At 54.4% G+C, this 13,155-nt stretch overlaps 1 protein-coding gene across 1 annotated transcript; it reads right to left on the reverse strand.

Moving 5' to 3' along the window:
• Positions 1 to 8,291: 8,291 nt before the first annotated feature.
• On the reverse strand, positions 8,292 to 10,437 carry LOC149810264 (uncharacterized). Its single transcript, XM_089994334.1, has 4 exons — positions 10,124 to 10,437; positions 9,137 to 9,475; positions 8,678 to 8,816; positions 8,292 to 8,414 (listed from the first exon to the last, which is right to left on the reverse strand). Exons 1-4 carry the CDS (start codon positions 10,435 to 10,437, stop codon positions 8,292 to 8,294), a joined length of 915 nt encoding a protein of 304 aa, XP_089850460.1.
• Positions 10,438 to 13,155: the final 2,718 nt, after the last annotated feature.

A 13,155-nucleotide genomic window follows, 5' to 3' on the forward strand; every position in this document is an offset into this window, starting at 1 on the left:
CATCGAGCTCGTCCCCCATGTTGTCAAGAATTGACAGCTCAACCCAGTAAACAGGAAGAAGCAACCGCAGCCTATGGCCCCTTGCGTAACGGTAAATATTTTAACATCCCTATGGCTACCACTGGATGGCACCAATGACGGAGAGCTAACGCAGACTTTTTGCCGCAAGGACTTGATGTGCTCACCATCTAAAAGCCGAGAAACTGTTGGCGTGGCATCTGTTTTGCTCTCGTCTGTCCAGTCTGGACTCTTACCGCCTGCTCCAGCTGGAGTCCAGGCATGATGATCAGCCCAGATAGCCCATCTGATAGGTAGGGTACTGGGATCTGCGTTTGTCAAAGGCTTCCTAAAGCGCTTTGCATGGAAGCATAGATCTTGGCTGGCGCTGGCACTCGCAATACAACTTATGATACCGGCTTTCTGCTGGGTGCCATCAGACTACTGCCAACCCATGTAAATCGCACAGCGAGCGCTCTTGCATTGCCTATAAGTCTGCTTCAGGATACAATCAAACATGGCGTCTTCCACAATGTGCAGGAATGCATTCTGTTCTATTTCGCTACGGAGGTCGGTAACGTTTTACCGCGAGAAACGCTCCACAGCACTGGTCGCGCACGCACACAAGATCTGCATCCTCTCTGGCGACGGCATTGGCCCGGAAATCATGAAAGTTGCCATCAATATGTTACACAAAGCTGGTGAGATGGAGGGGGTCGAGTTTGTTATGGACGAGCACCTTATTGGTGGTGCGGCCATTGATGCGCACAGCAATCCATACCCTGAGGTCACAGAGACGGCTTGCAAAGCCAGCGATGCTGTCCTCTTGGCTGCAATTGGTGGGTATGACCTCGCTCGGAATTGTAATTGGTATTTCTCATGCCATCGGACGCGCCTTGGCCACTTGCACGCCGACAGTACAAATGCAATTCAGTTCCTGTGCAGCCGATGCGCTGAAGTGCCTACCTATCTCGCTCAGGTGCATGCATGAAATTAGAATCTCCTCTTGACAGCACAGCTCGGCGACACAGCCTTTGAAATGAATCACATAGCACCCTGCGCGTCACGTTTTTGAGACACGGTCGTAGACTCTCCATTATCTTGTGCTTCAAGTGGCCCCTGAGGACAAGGAGCTCATTGTCACGAAGTTCAGAATAATTGACTTGGTAACATTAACATGTTAGCAAGTCAAACATTATCACGTTATTTACTGTAGCCATACAATGTGCTCGAGCTGACGCTCGAAGAGTCTTGGCAAGTGCAAAGGAAAAACCCTGACTTTTGATATGCATGGCTGCGCTGTACATGGTGAATTCCAGCTTGAACAAACCTGGATAAGTAACATTGCATTATGAACATGTAAATACATGTATCTGCCACATAGCATCTCTCTTTCCGGCGATCTGAAGGTGGTATGTCGCTTGTTGCACTTCAAGAGCATCTTGGCTCAATTGCATGACACTGCAAAGGGGTCCTTGTGCCCTAGGCGACCCACTACACATAACAGGCTGGGCGTTCTCTTCAACCTGTCACCAGGGCCTTGGCGCCTTGAGGGGAACATCACCACATAGCTAGCATATGGAGAGCGTTCTCACCTTGCACCGTTGAATAAGCACTGCATTGCAACCGCCACTACACAGACGCGTTTAGGAAAGCCTTGCATAAGCTCCTAACACTCCGTAAATCGTGTGGTGACAACAAATGTCACCGAACGCACGATAACAAGGTGCCTTCACATGTGTTTCAAGGGTTGAACACAAGCTATGTGCAGGTACAAGTGGGACAGCTTGCCAGCTGGGTCACGGCCTGAGAATGGCCTGCTGAACCTGCGATCTAGTTTGAATGCATATGCGAATTTGCGGCCGTGCTTGGTACTGCCTCAGCTGGCCGCAGCGTCCTCTCTCAAGACAGAAATTGTCTCAGGCGTTGACATTATGATTGTGCGGGAGTTGGTGGGAGGCATATACTTCGGAAAGCCGCGGGTATGTGCTTGCAAGCAACTTTGCAGCTGCACACGCTAAGCCAAGTTTGGAACTGATGCCATCACTTGTCAGAGCTATACGGTGGTTGTTGGGATGGCTGGAAAGGCAGCATTGCTCCTGACGAAAGCGCTGCTGTGTGTTGTTTATGCCCTAGTTCGAAGTTCTCCCACCCCTAAACCTGCGTTTGATCTTTGATCTTTGTGCCTACATGCATGCGTATTGTGCTTTGAAAGGGCCGATATACCCATGGCCGTTGGATCATTTGACTCAACAGCACTACAGGCATTCCCAACACCGTGCAAAAAATAATCCAAGATGGGTGCAATCTGCAACCTACAATCGCCATGTGGAGATGCATCATCACAATGCGTAATGCGATCTCCCCTAATGCAATGCAATGACTGACCACTGTGCCGTGTTACAGGGATTTGGCACGAACGACAAGGGCGAGCGTATTGGGTACAACACCATGGTGTACAGTGTCCCGGAGATTGAGCGCATCGCCGTGAACGCTTTTGAGCTGGCAATGAAACGTAACAAGCGCCTCTGCTCCGTGGACAAGGCAAATGTCCTTGAAGTCAGCCAGCTTTGGCGTGAGGTGTGTACTGCCTGTCTCGACGCTTCTTCAGATGCCACCCACTTCCTCGTTCCTTACCAGCTGCCGTTTGCGTTTTGGCCCCATAAAGGGAATTATCTTTGGAGTGAATCTAACAACTCAGTGAATCACACACAGTGACTCTAATACACGCATCATTTGCTAGGAGTCTGAGTTTGACCTGCTGACTGCTAGCCAACCCGTGTGCAGCAACTCCAGTTTACCTACTGATAATGCAGTTTGTGTCTCTCAGAGGTGTCAGGGTTGGGTCTGGGAGTTGTTGGAAGACCCCGTTCGCATTGATCCAAGCAGACAAACACTGTACGTGAGTGACGCCAAATTTTAGTTCATGAGAAGGCAAGGCCTCAATGTAACTAAACCCCTCTACCAGGTGCACTTTGCTGGGATCATAAAGCATCAAGGCCATTTGTTTGCGCAGGTCGTGACTGAGGTGGGCAAGAAGTATCCCGAGGTTGCCCTGGAGCACATGTACGTGGACAACGCGGCCATGCAGCTGATCCGCCAGCCCAAACACTTTGACGTGGTGGTCACGGGCAACATCTTTGGCGACATCCTTTCAGACGCCGGCGCCATGCTCACTGGCTCTCTCGGCATGCTGCCCTCCGCCTCAATCAGCAACGATGGACCCGGCATCTATGAGCCCGTCCACGGCTCGGCTCCCGACATCGCCGGCAAGGATCTTGCCAACCCTCTGGCAATGGTGCTCTCCGCAGCGATGATGTGCAGGTACGATAATTCTCTTGCTTCACTGAGCAGGAACTCAGTTTACAGGACCTTTATTATAGTCACTCTGCCATGACTTTTTTGTGCATTCTGCGCTTGTTGACATGTACATTCTGTCGCACCAGGTGGCAGTGTGCAGGAAGCATCTTCAGCTTTGTGCTGGATAGCACGATGGTATGCATGTCGACCTGTGCGGCATGCCTTAGCCTGTAGGCGGCCTTCATTGTGGCTGAGACTTCATTGCCATGCACCTATTCTAGCATGCCATTCAGCGGCAGGCTCCTGTGCTATACATGCCTATACATGTGCTCTGGTTGTGCAGGTATGGCCTGAACGAACCCGGTGTCGCTGGGCGCCTGGAAAACGCTGTGAGCGCTGCTTTGGACGCCGGTTACCGCACTGGTGACATCATGACGGAAGGCTGCGAGCGAGTGACGTGCTCCGAGATGGAATCCCAACTCATTAAGCTGATGCAAGCAGCATGACGTCCATCATGCATATCTGTATATCATCTGCTGGCAAGTTGACCCCCACATTGCTGGTGTTTGCTTGTTCCAAGCTGTGTTGCAATGCAGCTGGACAGGCACGTGGATGACTCATACGTAAAACTCCACCTGACGGTCACATTCAATGACTTGTGAACACCCATTACACCCATTGACCCACGTGATCTGGGATTGTCTTGTCATTGATCTCAGTGGTCTTATCTGCATGAAAGTGATCTCACCCGCTACATTGGTACACTTCTAGACAGGCAAAGGTCTGCCTCTGTACGGGCACACAAGAGACGAGCTTCATAAAGAAATGGAATGAATACGCCAGCCAAAGAAGGCGGCGTTGACTACAGGCAAGACAGCATCGTACAGAGCTTCATGAGATGCAGTGCTGCCAAACATATTGCAAATGACTCCGAGACATGATGGTCAGCCTTGGCAAAGAGCCCTCCATGTCGATCACGTGCCATTCAAAAGCATCAACCGTCAAGCACCCACTGAAGCTGCAACATCATTGCCATGAATGACGAGCTCCCCTACTTGACAATTCCCGTGGTCCACTGAGTCCACGAGTCAACGCCTATCTCCTGCCTTTTCTCTGGAACTTTCGGAGTGGGCGTGCTCCGCCAGGTGCCTCCACAGCAAACAAACCACCAGCACTGCCTGTCACTGGGGTACCAAACGGCTGCATGGGAGCCGCAGAAAAGGACGGTTGTGCACCTAACATTGGTGATGCTCCAAACTGCCCAAACACCGGTGCGGTAGCACCGAATGCGGGGGCAGCAGGCTGCTGCGCCGCAGGGGCGCCGAACCCACCAATGCCGGTGAATCCCAAGCTGGGCGGCTGCTGAACCGGTGCGCCAAAGGAACCCTGATTGGGCGCACCAAACGGCGCGGCGCCTGGCGTTGCACCAAACGCTGGTGACACTCCAAACCCAGACGGCGCAGGTGCAGCGCCTCCGAAAATAAAGCCCCCGGACGCTCCACTGGCAGAAGCTGCTTGTAGTGGTGCTGCTGCACCAAACACGGGCGCGGCGGCTGTCCCGAACGGCGTCGGCGCAGTGGCGCCAAACGCTGGTGCGGGGCTCGCCCCAAGCAGTGGCGCTGCTGCTCCGAAGGACGTACCGAAGGCTGGCGCTGATGCTTGCGGAACACCGAAAGCTGGTGTGGAGGCCGCGCCAAAGGCAAACGAAGGCGACGGCGTCCCCCCAAATGGTGAAGGGGCCAAGGCCCCGACCGCTGCGCCTGGAACAACGCCAAATGGTGCAGCGGCGGACGGGGCACCAAACCCTGACGCAGGGCTCTGCGTGCCAAAGAACGAAGGTGCTGTCCCTGTGCCGCCTGATGGGGTGCTGCCAAATGGTGAAGGGGCCGAGGCCCCTGGAACCGCCCCGAACGTCGATGTAGATCCGAATGGCGCTGCAGCTGCTCCAGGTTGCGCAGGCGCCAGGCTTGACCCCCATGGCGAAGCCGCGCTCAGCGCTGTCGTCGACGCAGATTGCTGCGCCCCAAACGCAAATGGCGCGGATGCCGAAACAGGGGCAGATGATGCGCTGGGTGTGGCACCAAAGGCGAACAAGCTTGAACTCGAAGCACCGAATGGAGATGGAGACGCTGGAGCGCCTGTTGCGGGGCCGAACAAGGATGCGCTAGGTGCCGCAGCAGACCCTGAGCCAAATGTGAAGGGGCTTGTCGGTGCTGTGGCGCCTGCTGCACTGACTGGCTGCGATTGCAGAGCACCCACGCCGGCAAAGCTCGTGCCCGTGCCCAGCTGTGGCAGCACCGAGACAGAGTGGTCACGACCAGCTAGCGTCGGCGACGGCGTTTGCCCAAACCCAAACTGCGGCGGTGCGATCGCCAACTGCGTCGCAGGGGGCGTTGCAGCTGTCATCGTTTGCCCGAATGTGAACGCTGTGGACGATGGTGCAGCAGAGACTGCTTGTCCAAATGCAAAACCCGGGCTTGACGAAGCCACGGGCGCGGGCGTGGTTGATGCACTCTGCCCAAAGGTGAACGCTGGCAGAGGCGACGCGGCAGCGGGGGGGGCAGCAGCAGAAGCAGATGCTGCTGCAGGAGCTCTTTGCCCGAACGAGAAAGCTGGCCGAGTGAAGCGGCTGACGCAAGAGGTGGAGCAGACTGTGTGGCGGCAGGAGCTTGACTAAACGTGAACGCAGGTACCGGCAAGGCAGCAGACGTAGACGCTCGTGCTGGGATGGTGGCAGCAGCGGTGGCAGCTTGCCCGAACGTGAACACGGGTACCGGCAAGGCAGCAGACGTAGACGCGTCTGCTGGGGTCATGGCAGCAGCGGTGGAGGCTTGACCAAACGTGAACGCAGGTACCGGCAAGGCAGCAGACGTAGACGCTTCTGTCGGGGTGGTGGCAGCAGCGGTGCCAGCTTGACCAAACGTGAATGCGGGCGCAGTTGACTCGGCTGCGGCTGGCAAGATTGTGGTTGACGATGCGACTGCGGCTGCGGACTGCCCAAATGTGAACCCTGACAGGGGTGCAGCGGCCGTGGCGGGAGTGGATGTGGCGGCGAGATCCGATGCCGCCTGCCCAAACGTGAATGTCGGCGCAGGTGTTGCAGCTGAGGAGGCCGAAACTGCGGTAGCTCCGACGACAGGCACTGAAGTAGCTGGCGTGGACGCCCCAGCAGTGGAAGCACCCCCGAACGTGAACGCTGGCAGAGGCGTGATGACAGATGGGGTGCTTGCCGATGCTGCAGGAGCTGGTGCCGTCAGATCAGGCGCTGCGACTCCCCCCTGCTCGGTGCTGGAGGCAACCAGCGTGTTGGTTGTCGAGGGAGCTGCAGCGCTCGCGGAGAACGGCTGCAGCGCACCAAACGAAATAGAAGCTGTCGCGCTGGCCGCCGGCGCAGCTGCGGTGGCAGCTTGCTCGTCGCTCGTTGTTGGCGGCGCCTCTACCTCTGGACGGTTCCTTGAACTTAGTGACACACCAGTACTCGAGGGTGGAAGCTCTGCTGGATGTATACTCTCTGCCGTCTGCTTGCTGTCAGAACTAGGCTCGACTGGTGCCGTTCCGTTGGGGGCGTCTGAGGTCTGTTCGGCACGTGTCGCTGCTTTGTCTTGCTCGTTTTCCAGGGTTTGCTGCTGTTCTGCTGGCAGAACGGCCTTTTCATTGGTGGCCTGCTCAGCCAACGCTGAGCCGGACCCACCAAATCGAAAGACTGGCGAGATTGTCACAGCGCTTGGAGCGGTTGAAGGGCCATGAGACGCGGTGCCCTTGTTCTCATCTGTTTGTGCTGTGCTGCCCAGCAATAGAAACGGATGAACAGGCTCTGAAACCTCCCCTGAATGTAATATAAGCGTGGTTTGAGATACAGCCATCATGTCCATTTCAGGCGATTTTTGCGGAAGGTGAGGGCACATGCAGCAACTCAGGGTGCGCTGAGCAATTGCCACAATCCCATCTTGAAATGGCCAACTTTGTGATATTCCTATCTACATGGCAACTTCGTTGCTTGGGTCACAACGCTGGTAGTGGCAAAGCTCCACTCATTTGTATTTTCAAACGAGGTTTGAACGTATCCGTGAACACCTAACCCAAGAATGTCAACGCAGAAAGAAGCTGAAGGTTACCTTGATCATCAAATACCTCATGCGTCCATCCATACAGAGCGGTTGACAGGCTTATCAAAGTTCTCGGCCTGTGAGGAGAAGCACCAACATTCGTCACACGAGTCGTGCCCGCTGGTCGCTGGTAACTTCCTAACCCCGAAAGCAGCTGGTTGCGTTGGTGCCTCGGCAGCTTAAACAGATCCTGATCCTCTAGTCTCGCTACTTTAGAGACGATGCCGTCTGCATCGTCAGACTCAACGTGCTTGCGCTTCATCCTGAACCAGGGTCTATTCGGCGACCGACCCACAGCAGATGTTATCGATCAAGAACCAAGAGTTGAGCAGAATTGCAACAGATCAGGGCGGCTCGCGCCATGCTGTGCACAAGACGTTGTCAGTGGCATTGACAAAGCTATTGCTTGCTACAAGAGCAGCACAGTGCTCGAGAGATAGGCACTCTGCCCCCTGGAGTTCTCCCTGGCGTTTACCGAGGATACTGTTCAAAGCACTCTCCATATAACGCCCATCTTTGCTACACATTAATGCTTATTTGCGGGCACGACATGAGTCCCTGTATGCTTTTGTTGACTTGGCCGCCCAACATCATTCATGGCTAGTGAAGGCACTGTGCAGAGGCCCACTCTTCATGGGAGCTGGGCCAACATTAGCAGTGTTACACCGTGGAGGCAACAGTGGAGCAGAGGAGGGTGGGAGGGAGGACGGAGGAGGGTGGAGGCATGCATGATATTACCGACAGAAAACACAATGCTTGAAGGATGCAATCGAAAATGCCGAACAAGCTCATTACAAGGAGATAGACGTCGCTTGTTGGACACTATAGAGTCGGCGAGGGACCTCTGGCGCCACTTCTCATGCGAAACAATCACGCCATATAAATGCTTTATTTCGGCGCTTTCTTCTTGTAATTTCCCAAAAATTGCTCTGTCGTTGCACGCTGTACATACGACCTGTCAGCATCTGACGTTTTGATTTTTGGCGCCTTGATACCGCCTGTCTTCTTTGTCTGCACCCACATCTTCATATTTCAGCATCACACATTTGAATGACACAGCATGATCGTAAGCAAAAGCCAAGTGCCATGATTGCTTCTGCAATCTGCTCTGCACAGAGGTTCACCTCGCCCTTAATCAGAGTGCACAACGCAAACACAAAGCCAGAGGCAATGGGAACAAACACATACTTCTGCAGGGTGGAACTGGTTTGCCGCATGAAGCAGAACTTCTGCTTCATGCGGCAAACGAGTGGACATGAAGTTAAGAATCGCACCCCCTTGCTGGCATTCCAGTCACGCCACGAGTCTATGCGGTCTGTACGTTTCTCAAGCCACTGCTGCTTTTCCTTACGGGACTTCTTCCGTTCCTTCGCCTCTTCCTTTTCCTCCAGTGTCACACGTTCCTCTTCCTCCCTGATCCTGCAGTCCATGCATCCACGCATTGGTACAAATCAATTGTTGCCGCACAGACACCAAATGGCCATGCATGCCTGGAAAGCAATCGTCTCATGAGATGCCCTGCAGGTGAGACAAGTCCCGCAGAACACGACCTGCTGAGACAGGTACAGAACCATGCCACACAACTTCGTACAAACAGCAATGTCTGATAGGATAGCCAGCGATTGGTAGAGCCTTCATCGTGTGGATGAACGGCCTGATACCTTACACACACTTTAACATCTAACAGCAGGGAGCATAGACATGACAACAAATCGCTCCACGTGGGATCTCACCGCTTGTTGAGCTTGCGTTTTCGAAACTCTGCCTTGGCTAAGACATCCCTGGATTTCAGCCGCCACTTCTCATGGAAGTCCTCTGTTTGCTCCCAGTCCTCCTCGACCCCCTCCCGGCCCTTTCCGTGTAAATAAGTGGCCAGGCGCAGCGCTGAGTCATGCTTTGTGGCTTTCCGGCGCTCCTCCCGCACCCTTTCTCGAGCAAACTCCAGCACGCGCAGCAAGCTTGTACGAACCTCCTCGTTCAGAAGCTCCTTCTGCGCGAGTTGCAGGACCTCAAAGGCGTCGGACGCCTGCGGATGGGAGCATTTGTCCGGATGGATCAACAGAGAGATTTTCCTGCACATGTGCACATGTTCACACCTGAGCCAGCTGCACCCGAGTCCCGCCAGACCCTTTCATTTTCCCGATGCCCAAAAATGCAAGAGTTTTGGGACAGAAGGTAAGGGTGAAACCCCAATCTGGAAAAGCGCTGAGCCGCACAAAGTAAACCTGTAAAAGCACTGCCGGAGACAATATTTCCGCCCATGGGGACCAGTGGGTGTATACCTTGGTGGAATCAGTTGAAACCCAGGAAAAAAGTCAGCGGCGAACGATCCATGCATTCTCATGATGATGAACTCGCTTTGCAGCTTAGCAAGGACTGCTCAATTATGAGAAATCACCAGTTGCAGTGAAGCTGAAAAGCCAGGCTTGGGTTTCAGCTTCGTTGCATTTGTGACATATGACGAAGTGGTTGTCGTTCATATTCCAGCCCTGCTTGATCGTATGGCGCCATCTTGCAAACTCGACAACTTTATATGTGTAGCTTCAAGTGATAGCTACAAGCTTGCGGAGGGAAGGATTGAACTACGATTTGAGGTTGCCAAAACATCCTCGTTTTCTTGGTTTCTCTTTCACAACCTTGTCAGAACGTCAGAACGTCAGTTGCCAAGAGCAACGATTACAGCCAGTGGCTTGAGAGCGAGAACTGCATGGAAACCTCACCTGTACTGCTTTCTTACTTCAGCCTCCGTGGCATTGAAGTGGAGTTTCATCTTTTCAAATGGGTTGAGCTTGAAAGCCCACAGAATGCGGTTCACCTCATTATCTCTGTCCACCAAGCGCAATTCACTCATGAAATCCTGGAATAATCCCGTGTCGTCTTTCTCCGGTTCTCCCTCCTTGCCAGCACCTTTGAACGCATCTAGAAGCTCCGTGGCATCCAACTCGTATGTCTCCTCATCTTCCTTGTCCCCTTCGGCCTTCACATCTGCAGATAACTCTGCCCGTGTCAGGATTTCGCTGAATAGTGCTTGCATATCGGCTATTTTCATCGACGGGGTACAGGCGAGCAGCACATGAGGAACTCCCGGCAAGAACCCTATGCAGATTTTTTCTGAATCTAGACCGTACCTCCCGCATGCGCGCTTTCTGCGGCCTGAGTGCTTCCCTCAGCTCCTTCTGCGCCGGGTGCAGACGGATTGCTGGGACCAGGCAGTGTTACTGCCTCGTTGCAGGTAGCTTCTGTTTTGTCGACTGCGACTTTTTCCTTGGGCACAACGCCCGCAAGTTCATCAAGAAAAGCAAGTTCATCGGCAGTCCCCTTCTTTATCGTTTGTAGGGCTGCACTCGCGGCGCCTGACGGTGTGGCCGGGTCAGGGTGCGTCCCTGGCTCGGCAGCTTTGACAACCTCCTCATCTTCTTTTGGCACTACTCCCGCCAACTCGTCTAAAAAGGCAAGCTCGTCGGCATTTCCGGGCTTGAAAGCGACTGAAGCAGTGACTCGCGAGCTAGACAATGCTGAAACCACATCATTCGTCATCGCTCTACTGCTATGCACGCAGACTAAGTGTGCAGGGGTGTGTAGACAGAATTGCCTGCGCTGGCAGCGATGTCAGCTTTCAGTTCACAGGTTGTTGCATGGGCTGAGGCGCGTTTCACATGCGCTACGTCACATTCAGCTTCAGCTTTGTATACCAGCATAAATCATAACGATCATGTTGCAAATCAGGACATGGCTGTAAACCAGTTCGTTTAATTCTTTTGCTTTGGACTTGCCAGATAGCGCGCTGGCAGAGCCCGTTCATCGTGGATAGACAGTCATGACGCGGACAACCCGACGCTGTCCGCGAATGACTCCTGGTTACAATACGGTGAAATCATCAATCAATCAACCAGCTCTCACTATATCGCCCCTCTGTCGACGAGGGGACGCAGCCTCGGGGCTTTGGCTTCACGCCTACCTGAAGAGCTGGGGAACAAGAGGCAAGTGCAGTTCATGCATGTCTCAGAAGGCGTCAACCACATCCGGTGACGTTTCTCCATCGCGGCTCCAAAACTTCAATCACATGCATGTCCTAAAACATCGTCACAGTGGGCATTGCAGACACAGACGCGGCAGCGACTGTGAGGAACATGCGGGTGGCCCTCCGCAATGCACGCCACACAGACCTTTGTACATGGAGGCGACAACGTAGGAGAGAGTGGATGTGAAGAAACGGCAGGCGGTGCGCATCTCATGTCCGACTGTCGTTCAGTGCCCATAAGGCTTCAGGACTTCCGTGCATCCGCCAGCATGTTGTTTCTCATTGCCGTTGTCAAAGGACAGGCTGGGAGTACCATACATATGTGGGTCAGATAGACACAAGCACCCGGCATCTCTTCTGCATCTACGTCTCTGATGATTCATTGGCCTTCCCGAAAGACTACAATTGATATCGGTAGGAACAAGCTGACTTCCTTGTGTCGCTGTCACAATGTATGCAACCCGATCTCCTGAGCGTGACGCTTTGCATTCGGAAGCCCAAGTCATTGTACAGCCAATACCGGTGGCACTTGTTCCATTTGTGTAAAAGCCCTGGCTGCCCAGATGCCACCTGCCTTAGGCAAGCGCGCTTCAAATAACTGTGCACGATAGCACGATACACATACAAATCACCATCGAAGGGGCGGTGGGGCCCTGCCGAGCACTAACTTAACACACCAGTAAGATGTACGATTGCAGAAGTGACTTGCAAATCTTACATGTCAAGCTGGAACAGCTTCCCTGAATGCAGGCTGCATTGTTTGTTGCTGGCTCGGCTGCGCGTTGCTCAACGGGTGTCGCAGGGCTAGCAATCGCATGCAGTTCAACGCCACCAGAACAGTGCTACCTTCGTGCATCAATACAGTCAGCCACAGCGGAATGAACCCAGCAACTGCAGGCACCGCGGCAAGCACGATGCTCCCAAGAGCGATGACAAGGTTCTGCACCACCACGCGGCGAGTGGCCCATGCGACATGCAGCAACAGCGCCACAGCGCCTACAGCGCCACGGAGGCTATCAGACAGGTCATCCGCGCGAGACGCCTCGCGCAGCACGACGATGCTCGCAGCCGCGGTGATCGCAGTGTCAGACGTCGCTGCAATGGCGACGCCCACGTCCGCGGTAGCTAGTGCTGGCGCGTCGTTGATGCCATCACCCACCATCATCACAATGCGGCCCTGCTGCTGTTCCTGCATGACACATGCAGCCTTGTCTGCTGGGGACAGGCCCCCCCGCAGCTCGGATGCTGAGACCCCTACCTCGCGTGCCATCGCCCGCGCGCTTGCCATGTTGTCGCCAGTCAGCACCATGATGTGGCGGCCGTGCTGTCTAATCCATGCGACAGCTGCCTTGCTGTCCGACTCTGCAACGTCGGAAAACGTAAAGACCGTTGCGCGGAGCTCCCCGACCGCTTCTGGGGAGTCCTCCTCCGCTGCATTCACGCCCTCTCCTAGTCCCTGAGAGTTATCGTTCAGGTGGAGCTGTGCGGACAGCTCTACGCCCCGGCCCTCGAGCAGAACGGACACGATCTGTCCACTGCTCCTGCCATCCACACACGCTTGTACAACGTCCCGCTGCTGTGCGGTTAGCGCACATGACACGTAGTTCAGCGACCCAAACAACACCCCTACCCCGCTTGTCTGTCGTGCCCACATGCCCATCCCAGGCACGACGCCGAATGCAGGCAGATCCGGAAGCGCCCTGGCATCGATCGAGGACTGGACGCTCGAGG

This window comes from Nuphar pumila, unplaced genomic scaffold, assembly GCF_984573655.1.
Source record: "Nuphar pumila unplaced genomic scaffold, dmNupPumi1.hap1.1 HAP1_SCAFFOLD_424, whole genome shotgun sequence".
In the NCBI taxonomy this organism is placed as follows: Eukaryota; Viridiplantae; Streptophyta; class Magnoliopsida; order Nymphaeales; family Nymphaeaceae; genus Nuphar; species Nuphar pumila.